General features: G+C 42.8%; 1 protein-coding gene across 2 annotated transcripts in view; it reads left to right on the top strand.

The window, feature by feature from the left end:
- Positions 1 to 11,642, top strand: part of CACHD1 (cache domain containing 1) — a 210,530-nt gene extending 198,888 nt beyond the window's left edge. The window contains exons 26-27 of one of the 2 annotated variants that reach the window (XM_030572407.1): positions 231 to 332; positions 9,391 to 11,642. In XM_030572407.1, coding sequence (XP_030428267.1) covers positions 231 to 332; positions 9,391 to 9,629 — 341 coding nt within the window. In that variant the 3' untranslated portion in view covers positions 9,630 to 11,642. The remainder of the gene's footprint in view (positions 1 to 230; positions 333 to 9,390) is intronic. The other variant, XM_030572408.1, reaches the window with a different exon arrangement.
- Positions 11,643 to 12,751: the final 1,109 nt, after the last annotated feature.

The following is a 12,751-nucleotide window of genomic DNA, read 5'->3' as shown; positions in this document are numbered from 1 at the left end:
TATATTCATCCTGCTGTCAGCACTGGACGAGGACATGCACTTCTCAGCAAACCTTTGTCCCATCATTTCTGTGATGTGGAAGCTCGTAATCCCTATAAAAATTTCATAGCAGCATCTGAAAGAAATAGTTTATAAAACATGTCTGATTCCTTGTTATTGAATTGCTCCTTTAATATAACTTAATAAAAACACTTTGTTTAAAACAAACCCTGCTCCCTTTTCTTTCCTAGTCAGCAACACTCGGTTTATAGCAGCTGTAATTGAGCGGCACGCGCACAGTCCAGAACGTAGACGTCGGTACTGGGGGCGATCGGGAACAGAGAGCGATCACGGTAAGACCTTTAAACCCCCAATGACTCTGCATTCTCAACTTGTTTCAGATGTTTGGCAACATAGGGGATAAGGCCAGACCCAAAAAAAAATCTTTGCTCCTTATTGCTTCATAGTTAAACCATTTTGACATCTCTGAATGCATGACACTGTCCAGCAATGAAGCTATTTTTGTGAGAGCAGTGTTATAATATGAGCTATTTAACTTAATGCCCCATCCTCTGCATCTTATTCTTATATAGTGTTAGTTTTGTTGGATGTCTGATTGACTGGAATTCAAACAGATAAAAAAGTGACCAAGTTTGCCACACCGTTTTCCCATGGCCAAGCCTGACAGTTAATTCAGCATCTCAAAAACCATTCAAAGAGGTAAAGTTTATTGTCTTGATAACAGCAGAGAACTTATTCCATGCCCTTTGCTATGAAGCTGGCACTCTTCTCTTAAAGGTGACCTTCACAGCTTTTTATAAAACTACCTCTCCACTTTAGTAATATCTGTTGTGTGTCTTCTGTAGCTAGACTAAACTAAGCCTGGACTAGACTCGGGGTCAAATACTCCCTTAGCCTTTCTGTTGGGCATACAGCACATACTGCTGCAGTGGGAAGACATTTTATGTGCAAGTCAACTTTTAAAAAGATGACCAATGTTTACTATATTTATTGTAATGGTGTTTGTGCTAGTGTCATTTAGTGTCTGATGACATTTCCATTGTCAGCCCTTTTGGGGGGTTATCATTTTGTCGTCATATTTCTTTTCACTCAGAAAAACAGTTGGCTAACTCTTTTTAAGTCTTTAGAGCAATTAGATCTGTATCAAGGTATTGACCCATCAGGAAGACTCAGTGTAAGTTAAGTCAAGTCAAAGGTAGACAAGGCTGTCTGCTGGGGTGTTGGCAGTAGCCGAATGTCATCTTTATTGTGTTTAAATCAGACTCATCAAGTTACTACTTCTGATTTTTGTGGTGTTAGAGTTTGATATCTTACACTCCTAGAAAGTCCTCACTATCTGCCTTGACAGCGTTTAGCGCTGAGTTGCCAGCAGGGGTCATCTCCTGCCCATCTCTTTAAAGATACATATTACTTAATTTCTTCTGCAAGTGATGGTCCTTATTGTATTCCACTGTGAGGTTATGCATATACACCATGTGCCTGGAGTTGGAGAGTTTTGAAAGCAATGTGTGTTGGTCCATCCATGCACCCTGGTCCCTGGCTCTCTTTGTGCTTCCTACTAAGGAGGTAAAGGGCAGGGCGGACCAACCGCCTCTTCAGTTCCTTCTCACCATTGTATGGTCTGGGTCGGAACCTTCAGTGTCCTCATCTCTGACTTCATTCTAAATAAATAGGTGTAATAGTTCTATTAATTCTTAAATAATTTATAGATTAGTAGTTTTACCAGTTTTTAATAGTTTTAGTCGTTTTAGAGTAGCTTATGGAGTAACCACCTTTCCGTACCCATTTGGTTACTGCACTATGCCCAAAGCTCTGGGCTTCAAACTCTGTACCTTCTGCCCGGCATCTTTCTCGGTCAGTGATGACCATCAACACTGCCTATACTGCATGAAACAAGCTCAGGGCAGTATCTGTCAGTCCTTCCCCAGCCATACCCAAAAAGAGCAGGCTCTTTGCCTCTATAAATATCTCATGGAGATGGCCATGAGACCCCAGTCGGACCTAGGCCAGGAACCACCCTCCCCGTTCATCAGCCTGATTCAGTAAGGAGTGCCCCTCTCGCTACAAAGTCTGACTCTGGTGCCAGTGAATCCATTACCACAGACCCCATGGCAGGGCCCAGTCAGGATATTAGGAAGCATTGCTATAAACATGGGACTAAGTCTTCCTCTAAGTCAACATCAGAAAAATCGGACTTTCCGTCCACCAGCTCTGCTCATGAGGACTTAGGACATCCTAAGTCCTTTAGGCATGAGAAGAAAGGTCAGAAACATTGGATTGCACCACCTCCAGAATGGCCCCCACTGGTACTGTTGTCCCCGGCTCCTCACAAGACCCAGGACCCTCCCAATACCAGTGAAGTCTGACCACCGCCGGATACCAGCTTCGGCACCAGCTCAGGCAGCCCAAACAGATAGAATCCCTCACGCTCATGGGAGATCTGTATCCATGGCTGCGCTACAAGTCGTTTTTGCTTTCCTAGATCCAGAATCCCCCCCACTCCATCGGGATCTTCAGTCCCCAGAGAACTCATCTCCCCTAAGAGATCTCCCTGCAGTACTCCCACCACATATAACATACATGTCTCTGGCAGCACCAGTGTTGCCACCATTGGAATCCAGTCAACCTTTTCTTCCTTGGGGGATTCAGACCCACCAGAAGAACTGCCTCTTCCATACTGCTCTTACCCATTTCCCAAAAGACTTGCATGACCCTGGGAACAGCCACCGCCACATCTGCCTCTGAGTCATTGGCATGGGACCTCCACGAGCACCCATTGATCCCACCAACTGGCCATATTGAGGACCCCGGGACCAGTATCCTCCTCCTGAGTTCTCTAGGGAGTCGCCTCCTGCTTCCCTTCCAAGGGAATCATCAAACTTGCCCCCGGATCTGACGACAGAGGAGAATGCTATGCTCTGGTTCCAGTGGTTCCACCGGAACTGACTAAACTGCCATCGTCGTCACTGGAGAAAGCAGTGACTTTGACATCTCCTTCTCCCTTGGATGACGTCAAGCAATTAGAAGACCTGCTGCACAGTCACTGGGGAACTTCTGATCCCAGTAGAGGAAATCCAGGACTCTCAACACAAGCTCTTGAAACATCCTCCATACCTCAACGCTCACAAGATTTGGCCTCCATGTCAACAAGGAGCTGGCTAGAATGGTGTGGCACACTCCTGCCACCTGTGCTCCTACCCTCAAGGGTGTGGAGAGACTATCGTGTACCAGCTAAAGGCTCAGAATTTCTATTTTCCCACCCACCTCCCAATTCTCTGGTGGTTCAGGCTGCTTCCAAAAGATCCAAGCAGCAAAATCCTAGTTCTATGCCAGTAGTTAAAAAGGAAAATGCTTAGACCCATAGGTGCCAGCTACTTGGGTGCTCTGGGGTTCAAGCACCCATGGAAAAAAATAGGGAGTGCTCAGCACCCATCAGCCACACTGGTTCCAGTCCCCGGGACTGCTGTTTGGCAGGGCCCCCTGGGCTGGCTGCCAATCAGCTGTTCAGTTGGGATTCACTGGGGAAGTGGGGGACAGAGAGGAGGGAACACTGGGCAGGGAGAGTGGGGCCTCGGGGGAGAAGGCAGGAAGAGGTGGAGCAAGAAGGGGGCCTCGGGGAAGAGGTGGAGTGCCCACTAGTAAAAATACAAGTCAGTGCCTGTGCTTTGACCTACTGGGAAGTGGGGTTTCTCATCCTCCAGTTTACAATTCAAGAAAGCCAATTGTCAAGCGCTATTGGCTAAATAGGATTTCCTCAGTTATGCTGTTTGAGGAATACACGAGCAGTCTCCCACAGTAGGACTGTGCCTATTTCCAAGCTCTCATTGAGGAAGGTAAATTAATAGCCAGAACCGCCTTTGATGCAGCTGATACTTCCTCTAGGGTCATGGCTATAGTCAGCATTATGCGAAGGGAGTCCTGGCTCCATTCTTCAGGATTCCCCAGGGAGATCCAGAACACCATTGAGGACCTCCCCTTTGCTGAATCCCACCTCTTGAAGACAGACAATTCCCTACACACCCTCAAGGATTCTAGGGCCACCCTTCAATCACTGGGCATTTATACACCTGCCCCCAAAAGGAAGTTTCATCACCAGTCAACCACACCACAGTATAGGTGCCAGCACTTTCACCAACAAAGATCATCCAAGCCATCACTTAAAAGAAAAAAAAATGGTTCAAAGGTCCCTCTTTCCCATGCCTCCTGCTTTGGCCTCGACATTTCAGTCTCAACCCTCAACCAGGAGTTATTTTAGATGTGAGCTCGACATTCGTGAACCAATAAGCTTAACACCTCGCAACTGCACTACTCCATTTGGGGTTCGTCTAGCATTCTTTTTCGACACCTGGAATACAATAGATAAGTGGGTGCTGAACATCGTCCACTATGGCTATACAATCGAGTTTGTGATGCTACTGCCTCAAAAACCCCTGTACCCATCTCTTCGGGGACCACTCTCATGACAGTATTCACACCCAAGAGGTGAGCTCTTTACTGCTGTGAGGGACAATATAACATGTTCCTCTACCACAACATTATGAAATGGGATTTTACTGGCCGTGCTTCTTCATACCCAACCAGAAGGGTGGGTGAAGACGAATCCTCCAGCTCTGTCATCTCAGTTGCTTCATCCACAAGCTCAGATTTCTGTTATGTTGGCAGTGATAATTTCATCATTAGATAAAGGCATGTGGTTCATGGCTCTCAATGTGAAAGACTCCTACTTTTAATAGACGTTCGTCCCGCCCACAGACACTTTCTCAGATTTATGGTGGGATCCAACCATTTGCAATATAGAGTGCTACCATTCGGGATAGCTACCGTCCCCAGGGCATTCAAAGGTATTTTTCAGTGGTGGCTGCTCATGTCAGACATAATGGCCTACTTTTTTTCCTGTACCTCAACAACTGGCTGCTCACTGCCAGATCCTACCAAGAGGCCTACACATCTATTTCTATGATCCTCCGCCTCCTCACCTCTCTGGTAGTCAGGGTAAACATCAAAAAGTCTGTCTTCACCCCCACGCAATCTGTGGATTTCACTGGGGCAGCTTTGAACTCTATTACTGCAAGCCTTACCTGCCCACAGACAGGTTCCAGACTATGAACGAGATCATTAGCTCGCATTATGAGCAATCCTTGAGTGATGAGCAAGGCATGCCTGTCCATACTTGGCCACATGGCCTCATGCCCATAGATCACTCCATTCGTGAAACTCCATCATTGTTATCTTCAAGCAAGACTACAGTCAGTGTCCTCACCAAGTCATCTATGAACCTTCTCTTCACAGTTCCCACAGACATATTGTCGTTCCCTCCAGTGATGGACAAACATTTATCATGTATGTATGGGTGTCCCCCCTCTTCTCCAGACAAAACCTGGCATTACCGTCAGATTCCGACTAGGCTGGAAAGCTTATGTGGACAGCCACGCCACCACGCAAGGAACATGGACAGCCCAAGAGTCCAGGGTGTGCACACTGATGTCCTGAAACTTTGGGCTGTAAGGAAGCATATGAGGTTTTTTTTCCCATTCATCCACTCTCACCGCATCCTCATAATGTCGGACAACACAGTAACTGCGTTCTATATCAACAAGCAAGGGGGAGCAAAATTGCCTCAGTTGGAAGCACAAAGCAAGCCAGGGCACTTGCGCAGACCAACAGCACTGCAGTCAAAACTCTCTAACCCTGGGCGTGTGGTGCGGATGCATAACCTCACAGTGGAATACAGGTAGGGACCACACATCTCAAGAATCTCCAGTTACAAGTAAATAACCTCCTCTTTAGATATCCATAGCTTCATCGCAGGATATGGAGAGACCAGATTCCCCATCATCATCCTGTTTTTTCTCAGCTAAAGGGACACTATGACTCAGATTGTGAAAAGTAACAAGTGATTTCGGGTGCTGAAGGTGACATACCTTTAGAGAACCCTGATTTTCAAAGGTCAGTTTGAAAATCCAAAAATTGAGACAGTCAAAATCATTAGTCACTTTTCACTACTCTTGGTCAGTATCTTCTCAGAGAGGGAATTCAACAGTCATAAAAAGTACCAATCGTACAGATAACAAAAACAGTGTTCTCTTTGGAATGGGAGGGGTTGCCTGGGAATAGAGTTCAGTTGCCCATTGGACCAGGGAACTAGGCACTCTCCAGCAGGCCTATAAGGTCTGGGTGGTCTATCTGGGAGCTCTGCTGCTTATTCCTGCTCTACCCTCTACCTCTGCTTCCCAGCCCATAGTTATCTTCTGTGTCCTATGTAACCCTGCAGTTCTAACCCCGGACCTGCCCCTGACATCCCAGGTGACCTTGCACAAATGAGTTAACCTTTCTGAGCCTCAGGATATGTCTACACTACAGCAGCACAGCTACGGCAATGCAGCTGTGCCATGGTAGCACTCCCTACGTCAATGGAGGAGGTTTTTTCGCCAATGTAATTAATCCATCTGTCATGGTATAATTTCCCATTCTGAACCTTAGCGTCCAAAAGATGGGGTACCAGCATGAATTCCTCCAAGCTCAATTACCAGCTTAGTACTTGTAGCGCTGCCACCAACCAGGAATTCCAGTGCCTGGTACACTCTGGTCCCCCCAAAACCTTGCGCGGGGACCCCCAAGACCCAGTCCCTCTGGATCGTAACACAAGGAAAGTAAACCCTTTCCCTCACCGTTGCCTCTCCCAGGCTTCCCCTCCCTGGGTTACCCTGGAAGATCACTGTGATTCAAACTCCTTGAATCTTAAAACAGAGAGGAAAATTCACCTTCCCCCCTCCTTCTCTCTCCCCCTCCCAGAGTCTCCCTGAGAGAGAGAGAGAAAGTAATCCTAACACAGAGAGAAATTAACCTTTCTCTCCCCCTTCCCTCCTTTCTCCCCACCAATTCCCTGGTGAATCCAGACCCCGTCTCTTGGGATCTCACACCAGAATAAAAAAACAATCAGGTTCTTAAACAAGAAAGGCTTTTAATTAAAGAAAGAAAAACAGTAAAAATTATCTTTGTAAATTTAAGATGGAATAGGTACAAGGTCTTTCAGCTATAGTCACTGGGAATACCCTCCCAGCCTAAGTATACAAGTACAAGTTAAAATCCTTCCAGCCAAATACACATTTGAACTCCTTCCAGCCAAATACACATTTGAACTCCTCCCAGCCAAATACACATTTGCAAATAAAGAAAACAAACATAAGCCCTAACGCCTTATCACCTAGTACTTACTATTTTGAATCTATAAGAACCTGTATCAGGGAGATTGGAGACAAACCTGGTTGCACGTCTGGTCCCTCTGAGCTCCCAGAGTGAACAACCCAAAACTAACAGCACACACACAAATTTCCCTCCCTCAAGATTTGAAAGTATCCTGTCCCCTGATTGGTCCTCTGGTCAGGTGACAGCCAGGCTCACTGAACTTGTTAACCCTTTACAGTCAAAAGAGACATGAAGTACTCCTGTTCTATTAACCTTTAACTATCTGTTTATGACACCATCTCTCCAAGAGGTGGCAGCTAGGTTGACAGAATAATTCTTCTCTCGATCTAATTGTGTTTACAGTGGAGTTTACATTGACCCAATTAAGTTGCATTGAGTGCAAATTTTTTCATAGTCCTGAGCCATATAGCTAGGTTGACCTAATTATTAAGTGTAGACCTGGCCATAATATCCTCATTTATAAAACGTTGCTAGTCTATCTCACATAAGTGCTGAGTCTAAGTTATTTAATATTTGTAAAGTCCATGAAGATAAAAAGTACTAAGTATGTGTGAAGCTTTATTATCAATGTCTAAAGAAACAACACAGTGGAAAAGACAGTTGTACACCTTAATATATGTGAAAGATTTGCAGTTTAACAACTTGAGTCACATACAATTCAGTATCTCTTCTCTCAAAGAAATAAGAGAGATTTTTTATGTAGAAGAAATGCAGAACAGCTGGACAGAGGTTGCTAGACCACGCAGCAAATACATGGTGAAATCAATAGCATTAAACTATATTTTTTAATAATCCTGTAACCAGTTTTGCAACTAATTTACGTTAGTCTCAAGACCCTGAAACAGTTGAAAGGTAACAAAACATAAGCCCTCGTTTAGCAGAGAATTAAATTTTCTAGTTTTTGTGGATTTTGTTTTCAGAACTGTAATACTGTTCTCATAGTTACAGCACATAAATGAAGTTGAGGAAATGCCATGACCAAACTAAAATTCACTTTTGTTATTCTAGATTAAACTAGCTGCATGATATGAAAGCCTTTTTAGGAGTTAGGTGATATAAGATGTATTTTGATTATCCTCCTTTCTTGGTAGACCAAATTAATATTCTTGTAAGATATCCAGTCTGATCAATTGCAAGGATGCATGCGGTACCTTGAACACAGGCATACCAGGCTGCTTTAAGGGTTTTGCAGTAAATGTGCTGTGGCACTTGTCTGAGATCAGGCGAGATATCAGAGTATTTCCCTCTGTCTCCCTGCTGTAGTCATTTAATTTCGTGAGATTTTAGCCAGAAAAGAGTCTGCAGGATTTGGCTCAATTAATCCATTTTAAGTACTTTCTTATGGATTCACTAGACGTAACTCTTCAACACTTTGTGTGTGTGTCCTCTGTGTGTGTGTGTAGATAGATATAACTATGTATATATTTAGTTACAAAACATTTCTACTCAGCTGTCTACAAGCAGATTGGTTTGGCTGTCATAAATCTGAGCAGAGCAGCTCATAGGTAAGTACTGATGGATGCTGGCAGTAGATTCAGCAGAATATTAATATTCTGTTACTTCTGAAACTTTAAGGAAAGTTCTGTAATTTTTTTTTACAAAAATCCCAGAACTTTGAAAATAGAGCACTTTCATCTGCAAGGACCTTTTTCATTTTAAATATATATATCATTTTAAAAAATCATACAGAGACAATGTGAAGTATTTCCCATTAGAATAGTTGATGACTTTTCTAAGGAAGTTTTAGTTTATTAGGAATGGGAATAATGTTCAATTTAAAGAGTGTAGCTCAAATTTAACCTGGTTTTTGTTCCTTATCTATTTGCAAAGTCCAAACAATTTTTAAGGCTTTTGCCTCCAAAACCATACTTCTTCTTTACTGTATAAATTTAAATAAATGCCAGTAGGTAGATAGGTTGGTTGGTTTGTTTGGTAGGGAGCCAGATATTTCAAAGTGAGGCTGCTAAGAGGCTATTTAAAAGCAGGGAGAAAGGAATTATTTTAAAACTGTACAAGATTGTCTACTGTGTGTCTTTATTTTAAAACTTTGTTTGTTGGGCCCTATTCTGTAAATTATTGAGTTCCTCCATTGATCTTAATGGGTTTTGGGGCATTCAGTACCTTGAAATGTTGGGCCTTTTGCCCTGGATCATGTGTTCTTACTGGTATTGTGTTGTGTTCTAGGCTATAGCACTATGAGTCCTCAGGAAGACAGTGAAAATCCTCCATGCAATAATGATCCACTGTCAGCTGGTGTTGACATTGGAAACCATGATGAAGATTTAGATCTGGATACCCCACCTCAAACAGCTGCACTCTTGAGTCATAAGTTTCACCACTACAGGTTGCACCATCCAACTCTTCATCACAGCCACCACTTACAGGCGGCAGTCACAGTGCACACTGTGGATGCTGAATGCTAATACACTTAATTCTTTGGGAAAAGATGGCAAAAGAAATGCTGTTCGTTAGCAACGATCCATACAGCAATGGGGAGCTTTGTGGTTTTGCTTTTACCAGGAGTGGTTTAACTACCTTCCTAAAGAAACTGTTACGTGCACACAACGTTTACATTTACAAAATGTAATGTTGGCTCTGGAATAGAGGGAAAAGGAGCATGATGAATGGACCTGCCATAACATTTTAATAAAATGCAGCGGGAGGCCTGTTAGACCTCCAAACACAGGGATAAAAGTTTATACAGTAACTGAAGCTTTAGGAACCCTGTTAAGCTGAGCCAAGAGAAGGGAGAACTCAAAGAAGATGAAGATGTTTTACTTTCCTTAACTGGAAGAGTATAAATCTGTGCTGCCAGAGACAAAAAAGGTGCTGGATACAGAAATGGTTTTTTTGAGGTTTCCATGTGTTTTTTAGAAAGTACATTGCTCTTACAATTGCTGTGTCGGACCTGGGACAATGCATCTCAAGATTTTTAAGTAAAGGATTATTTTTCTACTATTTATTGAACTTGAAACATTCATGGACTTTGGGGGGGAGGGGAAAACACATTGGTGACTATTGACAAGGACAGCACGCATTCTGTGTGATGGTGAAGTCATTCTTCCAAGGAAGGTGTCTGTTTCTTATCAGCTGATATTCATCCACAGTCCCACTTTGCAAAAAGGGAAAATGAAGAATCACTCTCTGATTTGTTTACATGTTTTCTAGCCACAGTCATTTTGTGTAAATTTTGCCACCGGATTTGTAATAGGTTGAGTTTTTTTTAAATTTGCAAAAGGGAAGAATCCTCTGCTTCCCTACCAAAGCACTAAGTATTTTCCCTGTCTTTACATCTCTGACCTCCCTTACAGGCCCTCAAGATCTGGGACAGGATTCCCTTCACTGTAATAATACAGTTTGAACTACATTAACGATCAAAGCATTCCAAAATGAAATACATCCCATTTCTCTGTCTCCTTAGACCATTGGCAAAATCAGAAGGTGGTAAAACACATTGTAAAATTCAGATTGTTACAGAAGGTTTCTGTTGAAGTCATAATTATAAACTGCTGCTGTTTATCTGGAATTCAGTACTGCTTTGTGATTCATGCAGGGATTAATCAAGTCTCGCTAATACAACATGGGGCATCATAATTTTAAATTAGTTTTAAATCACAGTGTTGTATTTTAGATTCACGTTGTGTGATTAAAATGTTATACAAACATTCTTGCACTGTGCATATGATAAACATCCATTTATGTAGGGATTTTTTTTAAAGATTTCTGAATACCGTTTTAATGAATAGGGTACTTAATACTGTATTATATAAAAAAAATAGGTTCATAAACAGTACAGTAAAGTAAGTATACGTGTGATATCAGGATACCCCTTTATACTATGTATAAAATTTCAATCTCTAGTGAAATAAACTGTATAAAGTATAGTTCTGTGAATTACTTATGGTTGAACTCAGATTGTTCCCTTTCATTTCCCTCTCATTCTGTGGCTGAATGGGTATTTCAAAGGAAAGTTCTGTAAACATCTTGACAGTCAGGACTCTTATCTCGATGGTTCTCTCTCTAGTTCTGATGGGCTTTATTTTTACATGCAGTTTGCAGTATTTGTTTTAAAAATCTATTTTAAGAAGCCCTGTTTGTAACTACTTTGAACAGTACATCTCCTGGGAAAGTTCAAGCACAATGCAAGCTTACCTTGGCCAGTAATAACAGCGTATAGAAAAAATAAGGTATTGAAAATGTGATTGTGTTTGCTTTGCTGTTTATTGCTGGTTTTATGGGAAAGGGTGGGGAGGAGGGGAGTTCTGAGCAGGCAGTTCCTGAAAGATATTAAATCCTGTTCATGTTTTTGAGATGTTCATGCTAGAATCTTGTTTCTCTTTTTGGAGCACAGAATATCTTTGATCTTTGTGCCCAACTTACTGGGAGTTCTCAGTGAGAATTAACAATAATACCTGGCTCTTGGGCAGTGAGCTACTACTCTTTTCATATTTGCTAAGGGAAAGAGAAAATATGCCATCTCAGCATTAGCATAAGGCAAAACAAAAAGTATACGTAGTTAAGAACAGGGCCGCCCAGAGGCAGGGGCAAGTGGGGCAATTTGCCCCGGGCCCTACAGGGGCCCCCCACAAGAGTTTTGTGGGGCCCCTGGAGCGGGGTCCTTCACTCATTCCGGGGGCCCCGGAAAACTCTCGCGGAGGCCGGGACCCCGGATCTTCTTCCACTCCGGGTCTTCGGCGGCAATTCGGTGGCAGGGGGTCCTTCCGCCCCAGGACCCGCTGCTAAAGTGCCAAGTCTTCGGCGGCAATTCGGCGGCGGGGGCCCCACGCCGCCGAAGACCAGACCCCCTGAATCCTCTGGGCAGCCCTGGTTAAGAAGCAAGAAATTTTAAGCCTGCAAAGATGGAAATTGCTAAAATAAAAATTGCAAAAGGTTTTGCTAATGGTTTGTACTATATATTAAGCACAATCCTGTAGTTACTCTTAAGTAATTATCCAATCCTATAGTACCCCTGCAGAGCTCTCATTTTAGTCCACTTTAAAGTGGATTAATCTAAGTCACAAAAAGGCACCCAGTGTGAAACAAAAGTTCCATGCAGGGGGTTAGTGCAGAATAGCTATGGTATTCCAAATTCACATGCTAGCTTATGTCACACTAACTTCCCCATGTAGACAAGTCCTTAGTAGAGGCTCTCGAACTAATGGAGTATACTACTTTTCCCCCCAGTCCTTTAGTTTGAGTTATAACAGAATAGTTTTCTTTACATCTACAGTAGTATAAATGGAAATGAAAGAAAAAAATACAATTGGCCAGATCCACACCTGGTATAATTAGTATAGCTCCACTGAAGTACATTCTGATTTACACCAGCTGAGGATGTGGCCCTTTTTTGTTATCAGAAAGAGGCCACGTAAGTAAAGCCCTAATTAAACTAACAATATTATTTACAGAATGTACATACAAATGTATTAATCTTGTACTGTCATATTTATGAACTAGAAATCAATGTCCCACTACTCCTGTGTATCCACTACAACATTTTAATAGCTTCAACTGGAAATCTATGTATAATATATAATTGTTTTAT

The sequence above is a fragment of the Gopherus evgoodei genome, chromosome 8, assembly GCF_007399415.2.
Source record: "Gopherus evgoodei ecotype Sinaloan lineage chromosome 8, rGopEvg1_v1.p, whole genome shotgun sequence".
NCBI classification, from domain to species: domain Eukaryota; kingdom Metazoa; phylum Chordata; order Testudines; family Testudinidae; genus Gopherus; species Gopherus evgoodei.
This window is presented reverse-complemented; position numbering and strand designations above follow the sequence as displayed.